At 38.7% G+C, this 21622-nt stretch overlaps 2 protein-coding genes and 1 long non-coding RNA gene across 4 annotated transcripts in view; all 3 read left to right on the top strand.

The window, feature by feature from the left end:
* LOC138982329 (serine-rich adhesin for platelets-like) overlaps positions 1–4998 on the top strand; it is a 29634-nt gene extending 24636 nt beyond the window's left edge. For both annotated transcript variants that reach the window (XM_070355593.1, XM_070355587.1), the window contains exon 5: positions 306–4998. In XM_070355593.1, the coding sequence (XP_070211694.1) occupies positions 306–307 (2 nt within the window). In that variant the 3' untranslated portion in view covers positions 308–4998. The remainder of the gene's footprint in view (positions 1–305) is intronic.
* A 1091-nt stretch (positions 4999–6089) lies between these two features.
* Positions 6090–12322, top strand: LOC138982314 (uncharacterized). Its single transcript, XR_011460828.1, has 2 exons — positions 6090–6145; positions 10060–12322. It is a non-coding gene; the product is annotated as an uncharacterized lncRNA (long non-coding RNA).
* Positions 12323–16377: 4055 nt separating this feature from the next.
* The window catches only part of LOC138982305 (uncharacterized), an 8827-nt gene continuing 3582 nt past the window's right edge, over positions 16378–21622 (top strand). The window contains exons 1-3 of the mRNA XM_070355568.1: positions 16378–16467; positions 20583–20680; positions 21018–21622. The exon at positions 21018–21622 is cut by the window's right edge and continues 308 nt beyond it. Coding sequence (XP_070211669.1) covers positions 20605–20680; positions 21018–21622 — 681 coding nt within the window. The 5' untranslated portion in view covers positions 16378–16467; positions 20583–20604. The remainder of the gene's footprint in view (positions 16468–20582; positions 20681–21017) is intronic.

Below are 21622 nucleotides of genomic sequence, written 5' to 3'. Positions count from 1 at the left end.
TGCTGTTCCCATTCCACGAATCTGGGAGGGACCTAAGCTTGGCGAGCTTGGCGGGTCCATTGTTCGGACCCGGCGAAGCCGGCGTACGGCTCTAAGTACTTCTTCCCGGCGAAGCCGGCTACCCGGCGAAGCGGGTATTCATTCTAGTCATATATATATCCCTTTGCTCCTGCTTTCTCTTTAAAATATGCTTCAGGTAGAACATTGTCTCACTTTTGTTTGGGTCTTCTCTGAGATAGTTTTGTTTTTCTATTATGTGCTTTCTGAAGGCATCGTTAAAAAAAAAGCTCTTCCTTTATTTGCAGGAGGACCGTCTTATAAGGACCGACTCGGCGATCAACGAGAAAAGAAAAAAAACAAGCAAAAAACGACGCTTTTGCTGCTTTAAGTTGTAGTTGATAACTGACCTTCTATATATATGGGATATACTTGCATTTTATAACAGCAAACCGCATGTCAGCTTTGCATGATTGAACTAATTCTTTTGACTTGGTCGCCCTTGCAGATGAGTGCTTGCATGGAAAACGCAAACGTTATAAGTTGTAACACTGGTCTTTGCTGCTGCGACCTGGAATTCCCTCCCCAATCCCATTGCTTTTAATGAAACTCTGCAACATTTGTAATGTGTATGTGCTCATACATTTCCTCTTGTGATATGTGTGTGTGTGTGTGTGTGAGTGTGTGTGTGTGTGTACAATACAATACAATACAATACAATACAATAACTTTATTAATCTCTAAAAGAGAAATTACATTGCTGAGCGTTTGTGTCCGTAATAATAACATACATAAAACATTCAAAATAAACATTTGTTCTTTGTCCTGAGAAAATATAGCACATTGGTTATCACATAAGAAAGTATATTAAAAATAAATTAACATGCATTCACCATCAACAATGCACAAAAGAAAGTCAGCACCTTGCCGGTTATCACATGTTGTCTAAGATTAAGAGAGTAGAATGCAAAACAAAATCAACAATACTGAAACAATACAGAACACTGACCCCGTGCATCAGAGCGACAACACCAGCATCTACCGCCCCACCTGAGAATTGAAGATGTGAATTGCAGATGGAATGAACGAATTTCTGTAGCGTGTGGATCTTGCGGTTGGTTGTCTGAATCTGTTGCTCCTGTCTGTCCGTCTACTGTCAAATTCCGGTCTGAGTGGGTGCGAGTCGTCAGCCAAAATCTTCTGTACCTTGTCAGTCAGTCGTCGTTCATGTGTTGATGTGAAATTGTCCTGCTTCCTCCCTACCACCCCACTTGCTTTCCTGATGAATTTATCTAATCTATCCCTGTCTTGCTTGTTGATGTTGCCACCCCAACACACGGAGCCAAAGTACAACACACTATTGCACGTTGAAGTGTAAAACATCTGAAGGATTTCTTGTCTGATGTTAAAAGACCTGAGTTTTCTCAAAAAGTACAGGCGAGAGTGGAGTTTCTTCACAAGGGCATCAGAGTTTGGTTTCCATGTCAACTTATTGTCTATAATCACCCCCAAATACTTATACTGCTCTACCTTCTCTACGACCTCCCCCTTGATCACTATCTCCCTGTGTACATGTTCCCCCCTCCTGTTGTCCATTATCATTTCCTTTGTCTTCCCCACATTAAGCTCTAAATAGTTGTTTTCACACCACCCCACAAACCTATCTACCTCCTGCCTGTAGTCAGAGTCGTCGTCAACAGTCAGCAGTCCGGTCAGTCCAGTGTCGTCAGCAAACTTGGTTATGGGGCAGGAGTCACTAGAACTTCTGAAATCTGCTGTGTAGAGAGAAAAAAGAAAAGGTGAGAGTACTGTGCCTTGTGGTGCCCCTGTGTTTGTGCAGATTGTGTCTGAAACTGATTGCCCCCCCACCCTAACATACTGTGTGTGTGTGTGTGTGTGTGTGTGTGCGTGCGTGTGTGTGTGTGTTTTCAGCGATGGTGGCTGAGCTATTCATGATTGTACAATAACTATTTTTACTTGTATGCTTTGTATAAAATTCATGAATGGGCATTGAAAACTTAAATTATATTATTTTCTGTCGATGTATATTATCATTTGATTTAATGTATGTTTTTGTGAGGCGCTTAGAACTGTATTAGGATTTGCGCCATATAATTATCCTCATTTATCATTATTACTGGTACAAGAAGGATACACATTATCGTAATTAAAATGTGACCGATTAAAGTCTCGGCTCACTTGCCGAGTGTAAAAAAAAAAATATATATATAGTCGTGTGTAATTGTTCTTTTGATTTTACATTTGCTCGTAAAATATTTAACACCATGGTGTATTGTTTGGCTTACTTTATAGATCACCTTTGAAAACAAAATTGAAATTAACTCCTTGCAATTTAATATTGGTATTTTTGCTTACAAAGAGATTTTAATGCGAGTTCAGGATGTTGAGAGATAGCATGTCTAATGTGTAATGTGAAAGGGTGAACATAGTTTTGAGATTTAATATTATATAAGAATTGAAATGAAAAACTGTTAACCAAACTGAGCTTACCGGTACAATTGTTCGTAAATAATGATGTCACAATGAAAGTGTTGCTGATTGTACATTAGCATATACGTTTTCGTTTTAATTTGTTAAATGATTTTTAATTCGAAATTATTTTTCGTTTACAAAGTTTGTGACCTACACTGTTGACTAGTATCAAAAATAATTTTGAGATTTTAAAATAGTAATAGAAGCAAAACTAGAATTTGTCCGCAAATGAGTTTCCAGGTATTTGTTTGTCAATAATAACAGTTGATAGATGAGTAATTTTGTTTAGCTAGGAACAAACTCATGGAAGCAAAGCCCTAATAAGTGTGCTAAAGTGTGACTTCAAATTATCTCCCTTGCCCTATGCAACGCCTAGGTTATTGCCATACATGTATCTCATAGAAGACGAGACTACAAATACCCCCCGCGGGTTAGGGGGAGTCCCATATTGGTTGGGACGAGAAAGAATTTACCCGATGCTACCCAGCATGTCGTAAGAGGCGACTAACGGTTCTGTTTCTCCTTTTACCCTTGTTAAGTGTTTCTTGTATAGAATATGGTCAATGTTTGTAAAGATTTTAGTCAAGCAGTATGTAAGAAATGTTAAGTCCTTTGTACTGGAAACTTGCATTCTCCCAGTGAGGTCATATATTGTACTACGTTGCAAGCCCCTGGAGCAATTTTTTGATTAGTGCTTTTGTGAACAAGAAACAATTAACAAGTGGCTCTACCCCATCTCCCCCCTTTCCCCTATCCCATCTCCCCCCTTTCCCCGTCGCGATATAACCTTGAATGGTTGAAAACGACGTTAAACACCAAATAAAGAAAAGAAAGAAAAGAGACTACAAATGTGCAGAGAAAGAAGGCAGTGCTCTCGTACTAAACGGTGAAATGTTGAAACAAAATATACCTGTTTAATGAAATAAATATGCGTCTTAGTCTAAGCCAGTGTCATAGGGTACACAAGCTTGTTGGGTGGTGCTATTTGTCAAAGCGGGAAACACAAAAACAAACAACATATTAAATTGATGATGTGTTGAGAAGTAAATGCGGCTGTAATTTTATTTCAAATGTAATTGGTATATTGACCATCATGATGTATTTTGGGGGTTAGTTTGGATTCCTTTTGAAAACGCACATGTTTGTTGACGATATAAAATATCTACTTTGCTCCCGAGTGTTAGAATGTTTGCTTACTAGGACATTTCAATGCCAGTGTAGGTGTGTTGAGAGATAACACGTCTAATGTATATTGTGAAACTGGTGGGAATAGTTTTCATATTTAACCTTATATTAGAACCTAAATGAGAAACTCCGGTATTTGCTTGTAAATAAATAATGGTTGCATTAATTGTGTTAGAATGCAAGAGTTGTTGACTATATATTAGTTTTAGTTTTAGTGTGTTGAATTAATTTTTTTCCGACAGATTTTTTTACATTGTTTCTGATGTACATGTTCGACTAATATTTAAATTAATCGGTATTAATCATTTGAATCCACATGTTTTAGTTACCAATCCTTTATACAGAATTGTCAAAATCTGTGAAACAGTCAAATTGCAGACCTTTATGGAGTAAAGTGTAAGAGACATATTTTTATCACTTATAAGCCTTATATAATAACAATGTTTAAGGGGACCGATATATTGATGAGTTATTGAATTAACGTAAACCTGGTTTCACAGGGGGAAAAAATGATGAACTTGAAGTGTCGCAGAAATAAACGAGGTAACAAAAAATACTGCATTGAAGAGTGATACATTTTGAACAAAAACTGCAAAGCGTAGAAAGGCGGAATTTCTTAAAAAGTGTTCAAGCTTTAACGCTGGTTGCGCTTTTATACAAAAACAGTTATTTCAGCTTAAAATACGCACAGTAAATTAAAACTGGTTTTCGATAAAAACATAAATTCAGAGGGAAATTAATAGTATGAAAAAGAAGTACCATTAACTGTAAATATCTGAATGATTTTGTTGAGAAAATTATAATTAAAAAATCCAAGACACTATAAATAGAATGAGATCTTCATGCTATTTATTTTATTATGTTAACCAATTTTGTTTAAGTCATTGATTTATTTTACTTAGACTTATATTTTAGTAATTTACTGGTTTATTGATGTATTAAATCATATATTTATTGATTTATGATTTATTCATAGATTTATTTTTTATTAATTAATCTATTTATTGATTTGTTTATTTATTTATTCGTTCATTTATTTATTCATTTATTTATTTACTGTTATTAACTTGAACTATCATTGCCAAGTCAGTCAAAGTCGTGAAAGTACAGTTATTTACAAGTGTTGTACGTGTTATGATCAGCTGATTTTCAGTTATAATTCGGGTATTACAGTTTGCACAATTAGGCAATTGAAGGTATCAGTAATACATGTATGTAACAGGTTTTACTGAAGAAAACTAAAATATGCTTGTTTAAGTATTAAGCTCGTTTGCTGTCATCGTCTCATCACAAAACAACTGAAATAAAGCATGTATATCACTCTGATAATGTGTGTGTGTGTGTGTTTGTGTGGGTGTGTGTGTGTGTGTGTGTGTGTGTGTTTGTGAGTGTGTCCGTCTGTCTGTCTGCCTGTGTCAGTCTGTTTATCCCTGCAAAATAAGTATTTTATCAATAGAATGACGAAGGTATAGCACTGGTTATGAACAATTTGCCTTATCACATGGAATAAAAATAGAATACCTTTCGGCTGAAGACCAGCCCTTGTAAAAGTAATCACTTTTTTTCTCCAAAAGTGAAAACTTCCGTAAGTTCAAGGAGTCAGAAAGTGGAATAGGGCTTAACGTTCTAATGTCCAAGATATCAATCAAATGATCAAACCTCAAGAAAAGTGATAGAGAAACAATATAGAACACACAAGAACGTTACTTGTAAATTGGAAAAAAGCGACAAAATTGCACCAACTTTTGAAACTAAATGTCAAGCTTGAAACACAAACACACATGAAATTGTGTTGTTGTTGTTGTTGTTGTTGTTGTTGTTGTTGTTGTCTTCAAGCCCTGAAGTTGTCTTTGAGTGTCCGAAGGAAGAGTGTAAAGGTTCTTTTGATTACATCGGTCACACTGACACGCGATTTTTCTTATATCTAATGAGCACGTTACTTGCAGTTTACTTCACCGCAACACAACACAGAAAACATTGCACAATACTGTGTGGCATAACTTTTTGCTTCCAGAAAACTTATCTCACAGCAATTTGTTCCCATGATTTCAAACAAAGAATTATCACAAAACAACGACTTTTCAGTTTATAAAACTACAAAATAGACACACACAATCACTCACAACAACAAAATTAATGCCTATCTGAATGGATGGTTCGGCAGTCACATTCGATCGACTTCCGAGGAACGTTGTGAATTCTGCAAAATTGAAACCCCAATTTCCGAAGTCAGTAACCTCCATTACTACAACCAATAATTGAGCAAGCGTATTCCTTCAATTAAATGGATTGAACTTGAAGTGTATGCTATAATTTTGATGAATATGCACCGTCGAGTTCACTCGTCTTCTCTAGCAGACGACGCGGCGATATTCGACGAAAACTTATCGACCAATCAGAATCGCTTTAGGTATCACGTGGGTCCGACGTCACCTGAAGTGGTGTATTGTCAGCCGGTTCTCGATTGCAGGTACGTTATCATTTATATATTGGAATTAAAGCCGAACTCTACTCTAAAATACGGAGTACATATCTTGACCTGTAAAATGGTAGCAAACGTAAGAAGGCCAAGTCATTTCAAGGTGTGTGAAGCGGAGCTGTTTGTACAGACCGCCAAACCGTGTACCCTTCGCGGGGTTAACCAAGTTGAAGCGGAAGTAAACCTGTATGGTTCTTGTACAAAGTCAATGCATTTTTAAATGCTACGTGTGTTCCTCTTGCTGACCCAGTTAAAGCATTTGATATTGATATTGTTGTTTTGCTAATCGTTACAAAAGCTTTTTTCCGCCCATTCTCCTTATCACTTATATCTAATTTAGTGAACCTCTGAGAAGTCTCATGAAAGTCATTGGGTTTTTATTTTTACCGATTCAGATTTGTTATTTGTGAATAAATGCCGCAAGCGTGAGTCATTTCAATGCATTATATTTTGGTGTCACTAAGGCTGTAGTAGTAGGTGTGACTTACAAGTCTACTTTCTGTCAACAAATATCACAAAATGACAAGTCGCGTGAAGCAATGTCAAAACATTTAGTCAATCTGTAGGCCTGACACTAAAACAGTCAACACCGAAAACCCAGGGTCGTTCATCACCTAAACTATTAAGGCTTGGCTAGCTGAAACCCCAAGACCGTGACCGGTTGCGCTCGTCTCCCCGAAGCATACGAACACAGTATAGTCAAGCTGTGAAGCAGGTGGTGGACCTCATTTGTTAAAATTCGTTAAAATAAAAAACCCATTCAAAACAACTTATAGATAGTGCTAAGAAGCAAAGTTGTTCAGGATGATCAATTCTATCTTCTATCACCAAGTTATGAGAGTAGCACTTTAACCTTTAATCGTCCTGAACAACTTTTCTTCAGCACTATATAACAGTTGCTTTGATTGTTTTACGGTGATAATAATCGTCCACCGCTGGCCCCTCAAATAGGCTATACCTAATTTGCTTCAATTCAGAGCACAGTTTAAGAATAAACACGTATATATATAAAACAACATCAAGGAAAAGAAAAGCCAAACAAAGAATTTCAAGTGGCAGCCCAAATTTTCGACCTGTTGCCAGGCCTTCTTTATAAACATATATATATATAAATTGAAGTGTCTCCTGCTTGACCCATTTATATTTATTTATTTATTCATAATTTATGTTTTGGATTCGTGCAGATTGTTAGCATATTTTCTCACAAACATGCCTTTCATTTGCTGAGTGGTAGTTCTGAGATCAGTTAAAAACACACAGACACACAGACACACAGACACAGACACAGACACACATACACAGACACACACACACACACACACACAGACACACACAACCGTACAAGTGGAGTCCAAGTCAAATTTATCAGAAATGAGTTCCAACACTTCCATTGGTTACTTTGAGATTGATATTTGTGCAATGCTTCTTCATAATCAAAAATATGGGCATTGTTGACACATCTGCATAAATGGGTCAAGCAGGAGACACTTCAAATGGGTAAATTTTAAATAGATTTCACTGGCAAATGGTACAATATCAAGAGAACTGCCTCATTCAGCATATGTTTATTAAATGAATATAAGCGTGCGTGGTCTCCATACCCTACTAATAGCTAGAGGCTAGAACAATATACTGTGTATGCACACTGCAAAGACTGCTCAAATGTACTCTTCAGGTTTAGTGTTTAGATTTTCCTTTCTTGGTTTTTCAGAATACAAATTTTCGCGGGTGCCCCACAGAGTACAATGGTGTGCTAACCCCCCCCCCTTCCCCCCTCCTCCGCTAAGCTCTAATGTGTTGTATGCAGTACAATAGTGAGCGTAACTATAAGTATGAACCTAAAAAGTTTATGAACCGATTCATTAGTTTTACAATAGTTCGGAACTTCATTGGAAGTAACTATTGCTTATGCTATACCAGCTTGAGCTGCAGTGCCTTCATTCTTTGTGCGGAACTGTTGAAAAGAAGTGATGACCTGAGGTTTGACATCTGCTGTTCAAGCTTATAGAAATTCCCGCGAGAGAGGAATAAGCTATTACCATATGAACCCCGTAAGCAGGAATTTAATATTTGCGGACACTCCAAGACTTGTACTCGTCTTGTCCTCCACAAGTGCTTATGAAATCTTCAGAATTTCCCAGAAGAACGCGAATTTATTTGAGCAAGGAAAGCAGCTCTTGCTGTATATTGAACACATCGGACCTCAACATGAACTTTATCATTAAGAGTAAGCCCTTTCTTTGCTACATCAGAATTTGATATCGAGACTTTGATTTGACCGTGGCGAATGTAGACAATTCCAGCGATCTGAGGTAACTTTGGGCATCTCAGGGCGTACCATTGTCTTCCTGTTTGTCACACATCTTGGCAACATTTGCGTTTGTATCATCAATAACTTATAAAGAACTATTCTTTCTTCAAAAGAACATCCATTGAAAAAGTTTTAAAAAGGAAAAGTATCATCGAGATAAACTTTTTCTGTCAGTATTACGTCATCCAAAATGGCTTCAAAATTACGCGTTTTTCAGGAAAACCACACGTTACTTTTGTATTTGCTACGATTAGCGATTGCTAAACTCAAAAGTAAGATAAGATAAGAATATCTAATCAAATGTCGTGTGAATATTTTTTTACAATACGACTGTCGCGATGACGTATAAATTGTAACCTTTCCCCCAGCTCTGCAAGTTGCCCTCTAAAAAACCAACACTTTCGGAGAACATAAGAAATGTGAAATGCATATGATGGAGTGCACAGTTATCCTCACAGGGTCCTTTTTACTGTTGCACTAAACTTAATTTTTCACTTTTAATTGTACCTGACTTTTTGATGAACATCGTTCTGCATGGTTCTTTTGTATTTTTGTTCGAAAAAGTGATCGTTATGACCAAGTTAACAGCATTTCACTTTGATTTAGCAAAGTAATAAAACACCACGATTTTTTTGTGTGCAATACGGCGGTTTATTTCTGTCAGACTCCAACACGTTACACTCAAACATGCCTAATCTGACTCTAGTAATGGTCTAATTGGTTTAAAAGGGGGTAGAGTAAGAACCTGGGTTGACGTCAGAAGCAAAGCGTTGTTTTTAAAACAATGGAGTGCATTCTGGCTTGTAAAAGTATGATAAAGAATACGCAATATCTTTTCTTTAGAATTTAAGATTGACAAATCCAAGTCAGTTTGAGGAAACTTGTGTTTTACTTGTCGCTTGCTTTCGTAGGGTAACGTTTAAAGGTAACTTCAGAAAAAACCGACTTCAGTTTTCAATTGAGGAAATGTCCTTAAAAGTGGGAATATTTCTGCAAATGTAAGTACAACTTTTGGGAAACTTCATCGGTCAAGTTTTTCCTCAGTCAAGAAGACGTTTGGAGTTATGGTGGAAAGTGCGACGTGTCCTGGGCTATATTTTATCTAATTCCAGAAAGAACACCATTTTAATCGCAAATTAATTTCATGAAACCTAAGGGAATTGTGTGTGCTTCGATACTGGCTTTGTAGTTGCTAATACGCACTCGGATTTACGGTTTTATTATTTTAAAAAAAAATTAAAAGCAGACAGAAACTGGATTTGAATATTTTGCTGTATCAGTAAAATAAAAATATGTGTGAAACCGCCATTGTCAAGCGAGTCGACTTTGTTTTGACATTTCTTATTTAAAAAAAGATTTTGTACGGTTGTTGGTCACATCTTATTCTGTGCATATTTTTCATTGGGTTGACCTCGCCCTGACTCTGAAACTTGGTCGAGTGATTTGCCGTGTGCACATCAACAACCCTTTTTTTCTGACAGATTAAACAATGGATGTATTCAATGTTTTTCTTTCTCTTTTTTTATGTTGATATATGTTGTGATATCTAATAAGTTTAACTGCTTCGGTTCAAGTGCACTTATTTTTATTTCAGTGAAAGATACTGCAGTACTGTTGCTGTGACGAGCACGGAATCTCATATCTTGAGGATTGCCTTTGGCTTAGCCAGTTCCCAAACATGGAAACTGAATACGAGTATGATATTATCGTATACCACAAAGGAGAAGAAAAGAAGAATGCTTCAAACTTTTGCAAGCGAGTCAGGCTTATTCGTTTAAAAAATGGACTACCTCCCAATATCGTCACGATGGATGAAATTTCGTTACCTGGTAGACAAAACATCGCCAATCTTGACGACGGCTTGCGTACCGCAAAATACGTATTTTTCAGCCATAAATACTACACAGATGACCCCTTTGGTAATTTTGCAGGGAACGTAGCAATGAACAATGCATTTCCAGATCGTTTTGTTCGCCTGAATATTGGCGACAACGACGTTGACCAAACGTATATGAGCTTTAATTCTTACGACAGGACTGGGCTTAGCCTGAAAGAAGATTGGAGATTTACGGAAGACACGGAAGCAAAGATAAAACGAATGTTTGTGTCAGATAGGCCGCCAGATAGGCCGCTTTACGTGGCAAATCCTTCAATGACGTCTCTCACGCTTGAACCGACAGCTGCTGCGTCACCTCTCGTAGAAAACACATCGCTTAAAAATATCGTAGCGTCACGTGATGCTACATATCCCCAGCAGATGGAAGATGATTTGGTGGAAGACAGCCAACTTTCCGCTCAGCATGATCAACAAAGATCACATCCTGCATCATCCGAAACTCGACAGCCATTGATCGCAAGAGTACAACCAATGGTCCAGCAAGCTCTACAAGGAGCTTCAAGCAGCAGCACAGCTGGAAGTTTGCCTGAAGGTGCCTCAGGTTCCACGTTAGCCAGCTCCGAAGCCGGACAGAGATCAAGTCTGACTCATTCTGCTAGTAACTTGTCTGAAGAGTACAGAGAAATGCTTCAGGATTTACTATGAGTCATGCAAAATCAACAGTGACACCCACATCAATTAATCTTTGTGAGTGTACTTTGTGAAGAAGACAACCAAATGCTGACTCAACAATAGATGCTTGTACTGCAAGCTGAAACATTCAAGTATTGTTTATTTGTGTGCCCTATCTGCAATGATTTTTTTGTTAAAGTGTTTTAATGCGTGTTTTCTGCATATTCAGTGTACACATGTATGTTTATACTTCAGCGTTTATATTACGTCCATAATGTATGTGTCTAATACTTTTCGATTGATTCGTCCTTTTTTGCTGTCTTGTGTGAAGGAAATCACGAATAACACTAACAGGAAAAGTTTGACAGTGATATCCTCCACGCTTTTAGAGCGCTAACCAGGGATAATAACGTGACGTAGCGAAGTGTGGTGCACGTACTGTGAATTCAGCTCACTGACCGAGAGAGTTGATGTGAATCGCAACGAAGATATTGTTACACTTAACCACTGTCCAGGGACAGGGAGGGGTTGTCACAGGAATCGACCGGGAGAAAGGAAGCCCGAGTAAAGCACTTAAGAGGTAAATGGAATAAGCATTTGAATATCGCTAATGTTTATCGCATAAGTTGAATCCACTAACACTGTAAACTTTAAACATAGCAGACAGATATCTAAGACAAGATGTCCGCTATTGTGCAGTGCGTCGTATAACCGGTCGGAAAGGAAGATAGCGACCAGATGACAGTATAAAGGATCTGAGAAGCCGCCGGAATATCACGCCAATAGACCCGCATAGCTGAGATTCGACGGGATTTAGAGAAGCTAATGCAAGGTTATGATTGTCCGTAGAGTTGGACCATAGAGGTCACAGGGCGATAGAAACTGAGTAGACCGAGGTCGCCAGTAGAAGGAATTAGTAGTTAAATACATTTCCTAGTGAACGGCCATAGACGCTGTGTAATTCTGTGTATGAACAGAATTAAAATATGTCTACAAGATCGTAATTACTTAAGATATAAGGAATGTTTAGTAGACAGAGCAGATGGTGATTTAAGTTTGCCGGATTAGGAACTATAACTGGTTTTTTGACTACATACGAGCCGTGAGTCGATACACGTAAAATAGATATCGTGTGCCTATGAGTTCACGGACTGTTTGTATATTTCTTTACCTAAGTGAAGGGTAGAGAGTTTTGATAGTGCAATTGTGTACGAGATTGTAATCTCTAGTTGTTTTTGCTACAAAACTGTGAGTACCGGATTTTTGAGTACCTAACATTTATGTTCATGATTGTGTGTATTTGAGTGTATGATGTCATAGCCGTATAATACAGTGGAGGGAACCGACATGTGGAGTTGTGTTTGATTCCTGTATGACAGCATACAATACAATACAATACAATACAATACAATACAATAACTTTATTAATCTCTCATTCACACCTTGTGATTTTATTTCTCTTTCATTTCCTCTTTCTTTACTTATCTATATGTTCTCTGCCATTTGCAAATAAAGTATTAAACAATATTGTATGTTATTGGAACGTTTCGTCTTCATGATGTGTGTGTGTGTGTGTGTGATAGTGTGATTGTGCGCGCGCGTGTGTATGTGTGTGTGTGTGTGTGTGTGTGCCTGCCGGTGTGTGTGTGTGTGTGTGTGTGTGTGTGTGTGTGTGTGTGTGTTTTTCTTCTGTTAAGTCTTTTTGATTTAATTCAAGTCAACATCGCCTGTGTCTATAGGCCACCTCCAAGCAAGAAGAATAAGCTCACGAACACTATGTTTTTTGACCAGTTTCCAGACTTTCTTGAGCATTGTGATTCTTTGCCTGGGAAAACTCTTGTGATGGGTGACTTTAATTTTCATTTTGAAAATGCTGAGGACTCCAACACCAAGAAACTCTCAGATTTGTTCGACATGTTCAGTTTTCACCAGTCTGTTGACTCTCCGACTCATAAGCATGGTCACATGTTAGATTTAGTCATTCATCGCCCTTCTGATGCCATTGTCAGTTCATGTTTTGTCAGTCACGACCTTAAGTCTGACCACAACGCCGTATTATGTCGTCTAAATGTTCCAAAGCCTGTGTCTGCCCCTGTAACAATAACTTTTCGTAGCATCAAGAAGATTGATAAGGAGTCTTTTAGACATGATGTAGCTGGTTTATCTCAAGATTGCTCTGTCACTGAATATAACCAGACGTTGCGCTCAATTCTTGATAGGCACGCCCCTCTCTGCCAACGCACGGTTCGTCAGCGGAAATCTAACCCGTGGTTCAGTAGCATCTCTGAGCAGTTTGGCAAACTGAAACGTGAACGTCGTCAGGCGGAGAGGTGCTGGCTTAAATCCAAACTCACTGTTCACAAAGAGATTTTTGAAACCATCAAACGCAAAGTAAATGACTTAGTTGAAGGCGCTAAAACTGCTTTCTTCTCTGCCCAGATTATAGGTAGTAGAACATGCAAAGAACTTTTTCAAAATTTCAATTCTCTGCTTGGAAAACAGACGGTTTCCAGCCTCCCCACCACCCATGACCCCAAGGACCTGCCAACTGTATTTTATGACTACTTCACTGAGAAGATCGAAACTATCAGAAATAGCTTTCCTCCACCAGTGGCTTCGCCTCCGGCTTCACAATTCTCTGGTTCTTTGTTGGATAGCTTCATTCCTGTATCTGAGCAGTTTGTTTTGAAGATTTTGAAGAACACAGTGCCAAAGTCTTGTGAGCTAGACCCCATCCCCACCAACTTGTTTTATGAAAACCTTGACCTTTTTCTTCCCATCATAACCAACATAATCAACTCTTCTCTCACTTCTGGCACTGTGCCAATGGACTTGAAAACTGCAGTAGTTAAACCTTTGATCAAGAAACCATCTCTGGATAAAAATCAGTTGAAAAACTATAGGCCTGTTTCCAACTTGCCATTCATTTCTAAAATTCTGGAAAAAGTAGTGCTTAGTCAGCTTCTCTCCCACCTTGAAACCAACAACCTCTGCAACCCTCTTCAGTCAGCGTATAGGGCTGGCCACAGCACCGAGACTGTTTTGCTTCGTGTTGTGAATGACATTCTTTCTGCTCTGGATAATGATGACCTATCAGTTCTGCTTCTCTTGGATAACTCAGCTGCGTTCGATACGATCGATCACTCTGTTCTGCTCTCTCGTCTCGAATCTGTTTTTGGCATTCACTCTACCGCTCTTCACTGGTTTAGTTCATATCTACAGGGCCGTAGTCAGTATGTGTCTGTCAATAATCTCTCATCTCCTCCATCTCCTCTCTGTTTCGGCGTTCCCCAGGGATCAGTTCTAGGCCCAGTTGTATTTGTACTATACACCACTCCTCTCTCTGCCGTCATCAAGCAACACGCAGTCAATCACTACCTCTTTGCAGACGACACACAACTCCAACAAGCATGCAAGCCTACAGAAATCCAAGCGGTGACGCACACTCTCCAAAACTGCACTTCAGATATTAAATCATGGATGACAAACAATATGCTCAAGTTAAATGATGACAAGACTGAATTTCTTCTTTTCTCTGGAGCTTCCTGTTCGACCACTTCCCTTCCAGCCTCCATCACAGTAGGTTCTAGTGACATTTCTCTCTCTGATAGTGCTAGGAATCTTGGGTTCATCATGGACTCCCACCTCTCAATGAAACAACACATCAAAAAAGTCTGTCAGACATGTTACTTTGAGATCAGAAGAATAGGTTCCATAAGAAAATTTCTCACTGTTGATGCCACTAAAACTCTCGTTACATCCTGCATTCTGTCCAGATTAGATTACTGCAACTCCCTTCTCATAGGCTGCCCTGACTCCACTCTCCAACCCTTGCAAAAAGTACAACACTCTGCTGTACGTCTCATTTTCAGAGCACAGCATCGACAACCCTGCACTCCTCTCATGAAAGAACTTCACTGGCTTCCTGTATCTGAACGTATTAGGTATAAAGCTGCCTGCTTCTGCTACAATATCATCTCTGAATCGGCACCTGCCTATCTTTCTGAACTGGTCTCTCTCTACACTCCCTCTCGCACCCTTCGTTCTTCTGATGATGCTCGACTTCTCTGTCAAGGTCGCTTTAAACGCAAGGCTCATGGCTTCCGCACGTTTTCGTATTATGGACCTCAGTTATGGAATTCACTCCCCTTTCAATTACGTCACTCTCCATCCATTTCATCTTTTAAGTCCAATTTGAAAACTCACTTGTTCCAACAACACTACGGATAGTTCCTTAGTATAGAGTCTGGGGATGTGAGATGTGCATGATGTGCTGTTTGAATCTGACAGTGATTGTAAGATTTTTGTATACATGTATTGTTGTCCCGCGCTTTGAACTTTTGATAAGGCGCTTTATAAATGCCCGTTATTATTATTATTATAGATGTCAACCGCAATAGCGGGGCGGGTCGAAAGCGGTATTATTCTGTGTCAGGCTAAGAGGTTTCACAGCAAAACTCGCTGTTGTTCAGTACTGATCCAACAGATTCTTCACAGAATAACATGATGTCTATACTATGTTTGCAAAATAGGCATTTTACGATTTTGGTTGAAGATCAGAGTCACACCTTGGTTGCATTCAAAATTTAGTGCAACGCCGGCTACAACAGTTTCGCTGCTTATGTCACAGTAGAGGTTGAATAAAAGTCAACATACAAAACGTACATTCGCGGCAAAGCCAGTAAAATATCTTTAACGAATCTGTTTTGCTTTTGAGATGTCGTGTCTGGTAAGCATTTAACAACAGTTTGATAATGACGCGAAAAAACACTTGTGACAGTATAAGCGGCGCGACCGGTAAGGCTCGTTTCTTTCGCGGGGTAATGTACGCTCACGTGTCGTGTACAACACAAGCTATAACATTGTGATGATATGTATTGTGATCTGACTACAAGCAAACGAATACAGTGATTGAACGGTTTAGAGATACCTTACTTCCCGTTAACGCATTCATGTCACTGACTTAACGACCGTTACAGATCCGTCCAGCTTTTTACAATGAATAAACTTTGAAAGCCTCCTTCCGCTTGGCCCACACAAGGTCAGAATTTTGATGCCCATGTCAATGCGCCAAAGTTTAACCGATTAAGCGCAAGAAATCTCAACTTTGCTGTGTTGATCTTTGGTATTTGTTCAAGTGGAAGGATATTATTACCGGCCCCGTTAAAAGCCTGACATCGAAAGTAAGATCCAAAAAAAGAATTGTTCTTGAGGCAAGCACACACGTACTTACTATTTAAGCACAACACATGACAACGGCAACATAATAGGCTTAACATAGAGAGGCATGCTCGCTGTCGACATTACTGTTACACAAAAACCTCCAGACACAAGGAATTCTGTACTTCCAATTGACTGTTCTATTTTGAGAATATTGTAAATTCCCGATATGAGTCAGGAAGGCCAGCCTACGTCATTTCGGTCGTCGTTTGAGTGGAGACGTACACCCAGTGTGAGCATACAGCCAAGAAATTCGTTTAATTGTATCAACAGGTTAGTACAGCATATTCTGTTTAATTTTGATTAGTTTTCTCACTTTCATATTAAGTCAGTATTACTCAGATTATTCAGAGCACAATGACAATCTTTGAAAGATGCCCGAACTCTTATTTTACTAGCCGCGTGAACGCTGTATTGCCAGTTCGAGGCGGAGATAGCAATGGCGGCCGGATATGCCCCAGACTAGAACCGTATATATATATATATATATTTTTTCGTCTTGCCTGTGCGGTTTCGAACAGCGGGGTTTTGACAAGAACCCTCATCTAGTGTGCCATTCAAAGGCTTTAGGGCTTCAAGGCGTAAACTTTTTATTCCTCTTGGCCCCTTAGGGATGTTGAAAATGTGGACACATAACAAGTAGAAACGACAAATCTAACTCGCGACAATGATATCAATCATGAGCAAAAGCCGGACACACAGAACATCCGACACGACAAGAAGCACCGTCAAATTGCATTACACGAAAATTGCAAAAATTTATTAAACAAGAGGCGAAGCCATCAAGGCTCACGTAAGAAATCGACAAACAGTAACACAAACTCAATCACTCCGTCACACACACACACACACACACACACACACAGAAAGAGCATAGGTGAAACTGTGCAAGAAAGCGAGACACTAGATCTAGATCTGTCTGTCTGCATGTAGCCTACTTACAAGGACACGACTGCCAACTAGTCTCGGCGCGCTCAAAATAATAATGACCGAGACTGTCAGTACTTCCTTCGCGTGACGTCTAACCCTCTTACGTCATAATGTGACGTCAATGTAATGTGACGTCTTCAAATGTTAGAGTTTCTACCACAGACATACACACGCACAGACGCACGCACGCACGCACGCACAGACAGACAAAGTTACGATCGCATAGGCTACACTTACGTGAGCCAAAAAACCACACCCCGTAAATTCTATTATAAGCACGGGAGAAAACTGATTCAATCTGAACAACCTTCAATTACTGTTGTTCAGTAGCTCATGAAATCTCAATACATTGGGAAACTTACAAAAATACTTAAAGAGTCAACCATATTCTCTGTTTACTAAACATATTTACACACTATCACATAATGGTACTCGTAGTGATCGACAAGAAGAAGAAGTACTCGTCGCCAATATCATCATACTGATCTTGTAACTTATTTTATTTGGTCAATTAAAAAAACCTATTTTCTTTGACAGAAAGAAATCGACCAGACAGTACAGCGTAAAATCATGATCCATATATATGTGACGCGGATGCGAATACCAGCTGCTCTTCAACTGAAATTTAGTCATACATTTTTTTTCACAATTTATTACTTAGGAAAAACACAAATGGTCGCAGTTCAAAGTTCTATAAAAGAAATTAATAGATAGTACAAATTGTACCAGAACAAATTGATTCCGAAAATATGAAGTGTGACGCCATGACTGTATTACAGTCATAAACAAATTCAATTAAGGGTTGATCCCGATGAAAATTATTTCAACCGACATCGGTAAAAACACAAAACCTGTTACATTTCATCAAAAGTTTCCCTTCCCCCGTTTTTGCCATTAGACTATCTGGAATCGTTTCAAAACGATCTGCAAGTACATAGCTTCTACAACAGCATCGATCCCGGCAATCCCGGCACTTAACTCGTTAGATTTAATTCAATTCAATTCAATTCAATTCATTTCAATAAAACTGTATCATCTGAACGCAACAAACAGACATTTTTCTTTGGCTCGTGTACGAAATAACATCACTTAAAAGCACACTCTCAGAACATATAGCCTAGACACATGAAAACGAACACATCAACACACACATAACCCAAACCACACATGTCCATACCAGCCCCCTCACATACACCCTCGTACATACTCTCTTTTATCTTTCATAATCATAAATACATTATGGTTAATATCATTGCTAGTGAACTTAATCAAAACTGAAAATAGGATATATTAAAAAAGTTTTCTTTAAAATCTAATCATAGGGTAGGCAACAAACGCTTCTTTCTGTGAAATACAGTCGACATCGAACATGCTCGCTCTCTCTCTCTCTCTCTCTCTCTCTCTCTCTCTCTCTCTCTCTCTCTCTCTCTCTCTCTCTCTCTGTCTGTCTCTTTTTGTCTTTCTGTCTCTGTCTGTCTCTGTCTGTCTGTCTGTCTCTCTCTCTCTCTCTCTCTCTCTGTTTCACACACACACACACACACACACACACACACACACACACACACACACACACACACACACACACACACACACACAAGTACACACACACACACATACACACACACACACACACACACACACACACATACACACACACGCACACACACACACACACACACACTTTTGTTTTTACTGGACTCTTAAAGATAGCTTAACTAAAGGACAAAACAACAGCTTAAGGGCAGATATGGCTCGGAAATTAAGTTTTGTTTCAAGGTTCTTGATCAAAATCTCCAGAAAAAATGTTCTCTGTCCTTAAAAGTGATATTAGTATGAATTATTGGTCAAAATGGAAGTTTGTTGTGACTGTTTTTGATAACACATGTAGTATTTTGGATCGACCCTTCTTCCAGAAAAATAAAGAGAGAACTTTGTAGAGTGTTTATTTTATTCTAACAAGGTCCCTGGATGCAACATCAGAGCAAAGTTTTCAAATTTAGGAACAGATTTGATTTTCTGGTAGATATTATAAGCACAAATTAAATCTCAGGAAAAAGGCAATTTTTTGTACTTTGACAGAGAAAATCATTCCTGGGTAATTCTTAAAATGTTTCTCTTTTATTGCACAAAGACACTATTTCTGGTGAAAATACAAAATAGAGCAAGAAGAGTGAACAGTTTGTCTAGAAGATGGATTATGTCCCAATGACGGCACTGATGCTTAAAAACAGGATTCTGACAAAACAGCGTCAACAATTTTCAATATGGTGTCGAATGTTTATAACGTATTATGAAAATAATCATTTTATTGCAAGAAAGAAGTTGACAACGACAAAATGACATAACACAACGATTATAATATGGTGTTCAAATGACCTAATAAAGCTGAGCACCCAAAACACGATTTTGAACCAAACTTCCGTCCCATCTCTGGCCTTAAATAGCAAAGGAACCAGAAGAATCTAAAGCGCATGCAACAAGTTGACCATTATTACATAAATAAACATATTATTATCTCTCTAAACACTTCTTAACTTTTTGTTGTTGTGAAAACAAGTTTTCATTGAAAATCCAAACTTTAGGCATGTAATTCTAACAAAGCGGTTGCTTTAAAGAAGTGGCGATTCTGTGGAAACGCTTTGGTCAGACTTTCAAAATTCTTCATACTTTTAGTCACAATTGATGTATAAACGTGTGACAGCACAAGATTCCTTTATCAGTGTTTTGTAGGGACTTAAATAAAACTGAAAAAGAACGGAACATATAGATTTTCTTTTTTTCATTACATGCCACAAACATTACGTCATTTGCACAATGACGTCATGACATTGACTTTATTTTTTGAGATGAGTCAACACTTCAAACATATGCCGTTAGTTTTGCTTCAGACTTTGTACACCAAAAATGCATTGTGAGCAGAATTATGTGTCTTTTAGAAAGTAACCCCCTTTTTCTAAGTCGAGCATTTTTGCAGACAGTGACCCCCTTTGGAGACACATTCTGTTATGAAAGCTGCCATTAGAAGTTCTTTTGAGGCCTGTTTAGGATAGCAGAGGTACACTACTTCACAAAGCAGCTTAGCATATGGAGGATTCCCAAATGATAACAATTCACCTATTTGGTCCACTCAGATCACGGACTAATTGGTCATTGGCATTATCGCGATGCTCAATGTGAATACCGCTGTAGTTTGTTTCAGTCCCGACATATCAGCATGCCTTGTTCGTCTCGATAACAACATGGAAAGACCTGTATCTTTTTAACAGCCATCGGAAAGGGTAGTGCTGAGTTTTACTATGAATTTATTGTCATGCAGTCAACACATCTTATCGCATTGAAGTTTTCCTGTGTGTTTGTTTGTTCGTTTGTTTGTTTGTGTTTATTACAACGTTTTATATCTGTGTTCTCAGGCAAACACTGTCTCCTTGTGGACTAATTAGACAGCCAATAATTTTCAGGACAAACCAACCGTGAGTGACAATGGCAGACAGCGAGCATTTAAGCAGAGATGTAACAGAGGACGCTGTGCCTTTCCCAGCACCGGACCTTGTCAGAGGTATGTCACACAATTTTTTAAATTTGCGTTAGTTTAGCAAATGGTCTAAAGTGTGTGTGTGTGTTTGTGTTTGTGTGTGCGTGTGTGTGTGTGTGTGTGTGTGTGTGTGTGTGTGTGTGTGTGTGTGTGTGTGCGTGTGTGTGTTGTGCCTAAACGAGTAACAATAGTTATTGTTTACTGAATTTAATGTTCTTAATTCTGAAGAGAATGTAAGTGTACGAGCAAAGCAAACCTTGCATAGAGACAGATAAATCAGATTTTCACATTTCCCCCTACTTTTAAGCAGTTAGCAATTGATCTTCGTAATCAAAGGTACGTTGACTCCCTTTTTCAATAGAGCTACCTGCCACGAGTGTGAGTCCGGAGACTGTGGGGCCTGCTGAGAGTGATGACGACATTGAAAAGAACAAGCACACGTTCCCAAAGCACCTGAGAATTGACACTTTTGATGCGATGATTTTGTATCAGGAAAACAACAAAACAGATGTGCAAAAGTTTCTGGAACAAATCAAAGCAGGGAAGCTGTCAAGCAATGGCGGTACCCCTTCCATTCTTTTATATGATGAGATTGTGCCAGAGCTGGGAATGAGCCCTGTTGAAATGGTTGATTTAGCCCTTCCCCGCTGCACTTATGTGTTTCTGTACATCACCAAGGAATTTTACGAGGATAATTTGTTCCACTTTTCCAGCAACACCTGCATAATGAATTCAATCCTGAAACCGGATAAAATGTGGTCTGTTGTTCCAATTTTTACCGACACCAAAAGTCCCACAACCTATGACATTCCCGCCAGTGTCCTGTCCTTGAGAGGGATTCAATTTAAAAGCCAAAGCACGTTTGACGTAGCGCCTGTGGTTAGGCTGTTTGATAAACACAGCTTGAATAAAAGGCTGCAGAAGGAGAAGGAGCTCAAGAAAAAAAGACTGGATTGGATTAGAAAA

Source organism: Littorina saxatilis, linkage group LG1, assembly GCF_037325665.1.
Source record: "Littorina saxatilis isolate snail1 linkage group LG1, US_GU_Lsax_2.0, whole genome shotgun sequence".
NCBI classification, from domain to species: Eukaryota; Metazoa; Mollusca; class Gastropoda; order Littorinimorpha; family Littorinidae; genus Littorina; species Littorina saxatilis.
This window is presented reverse-complemented; position numbering and strand designations above follow the sequence as displayed.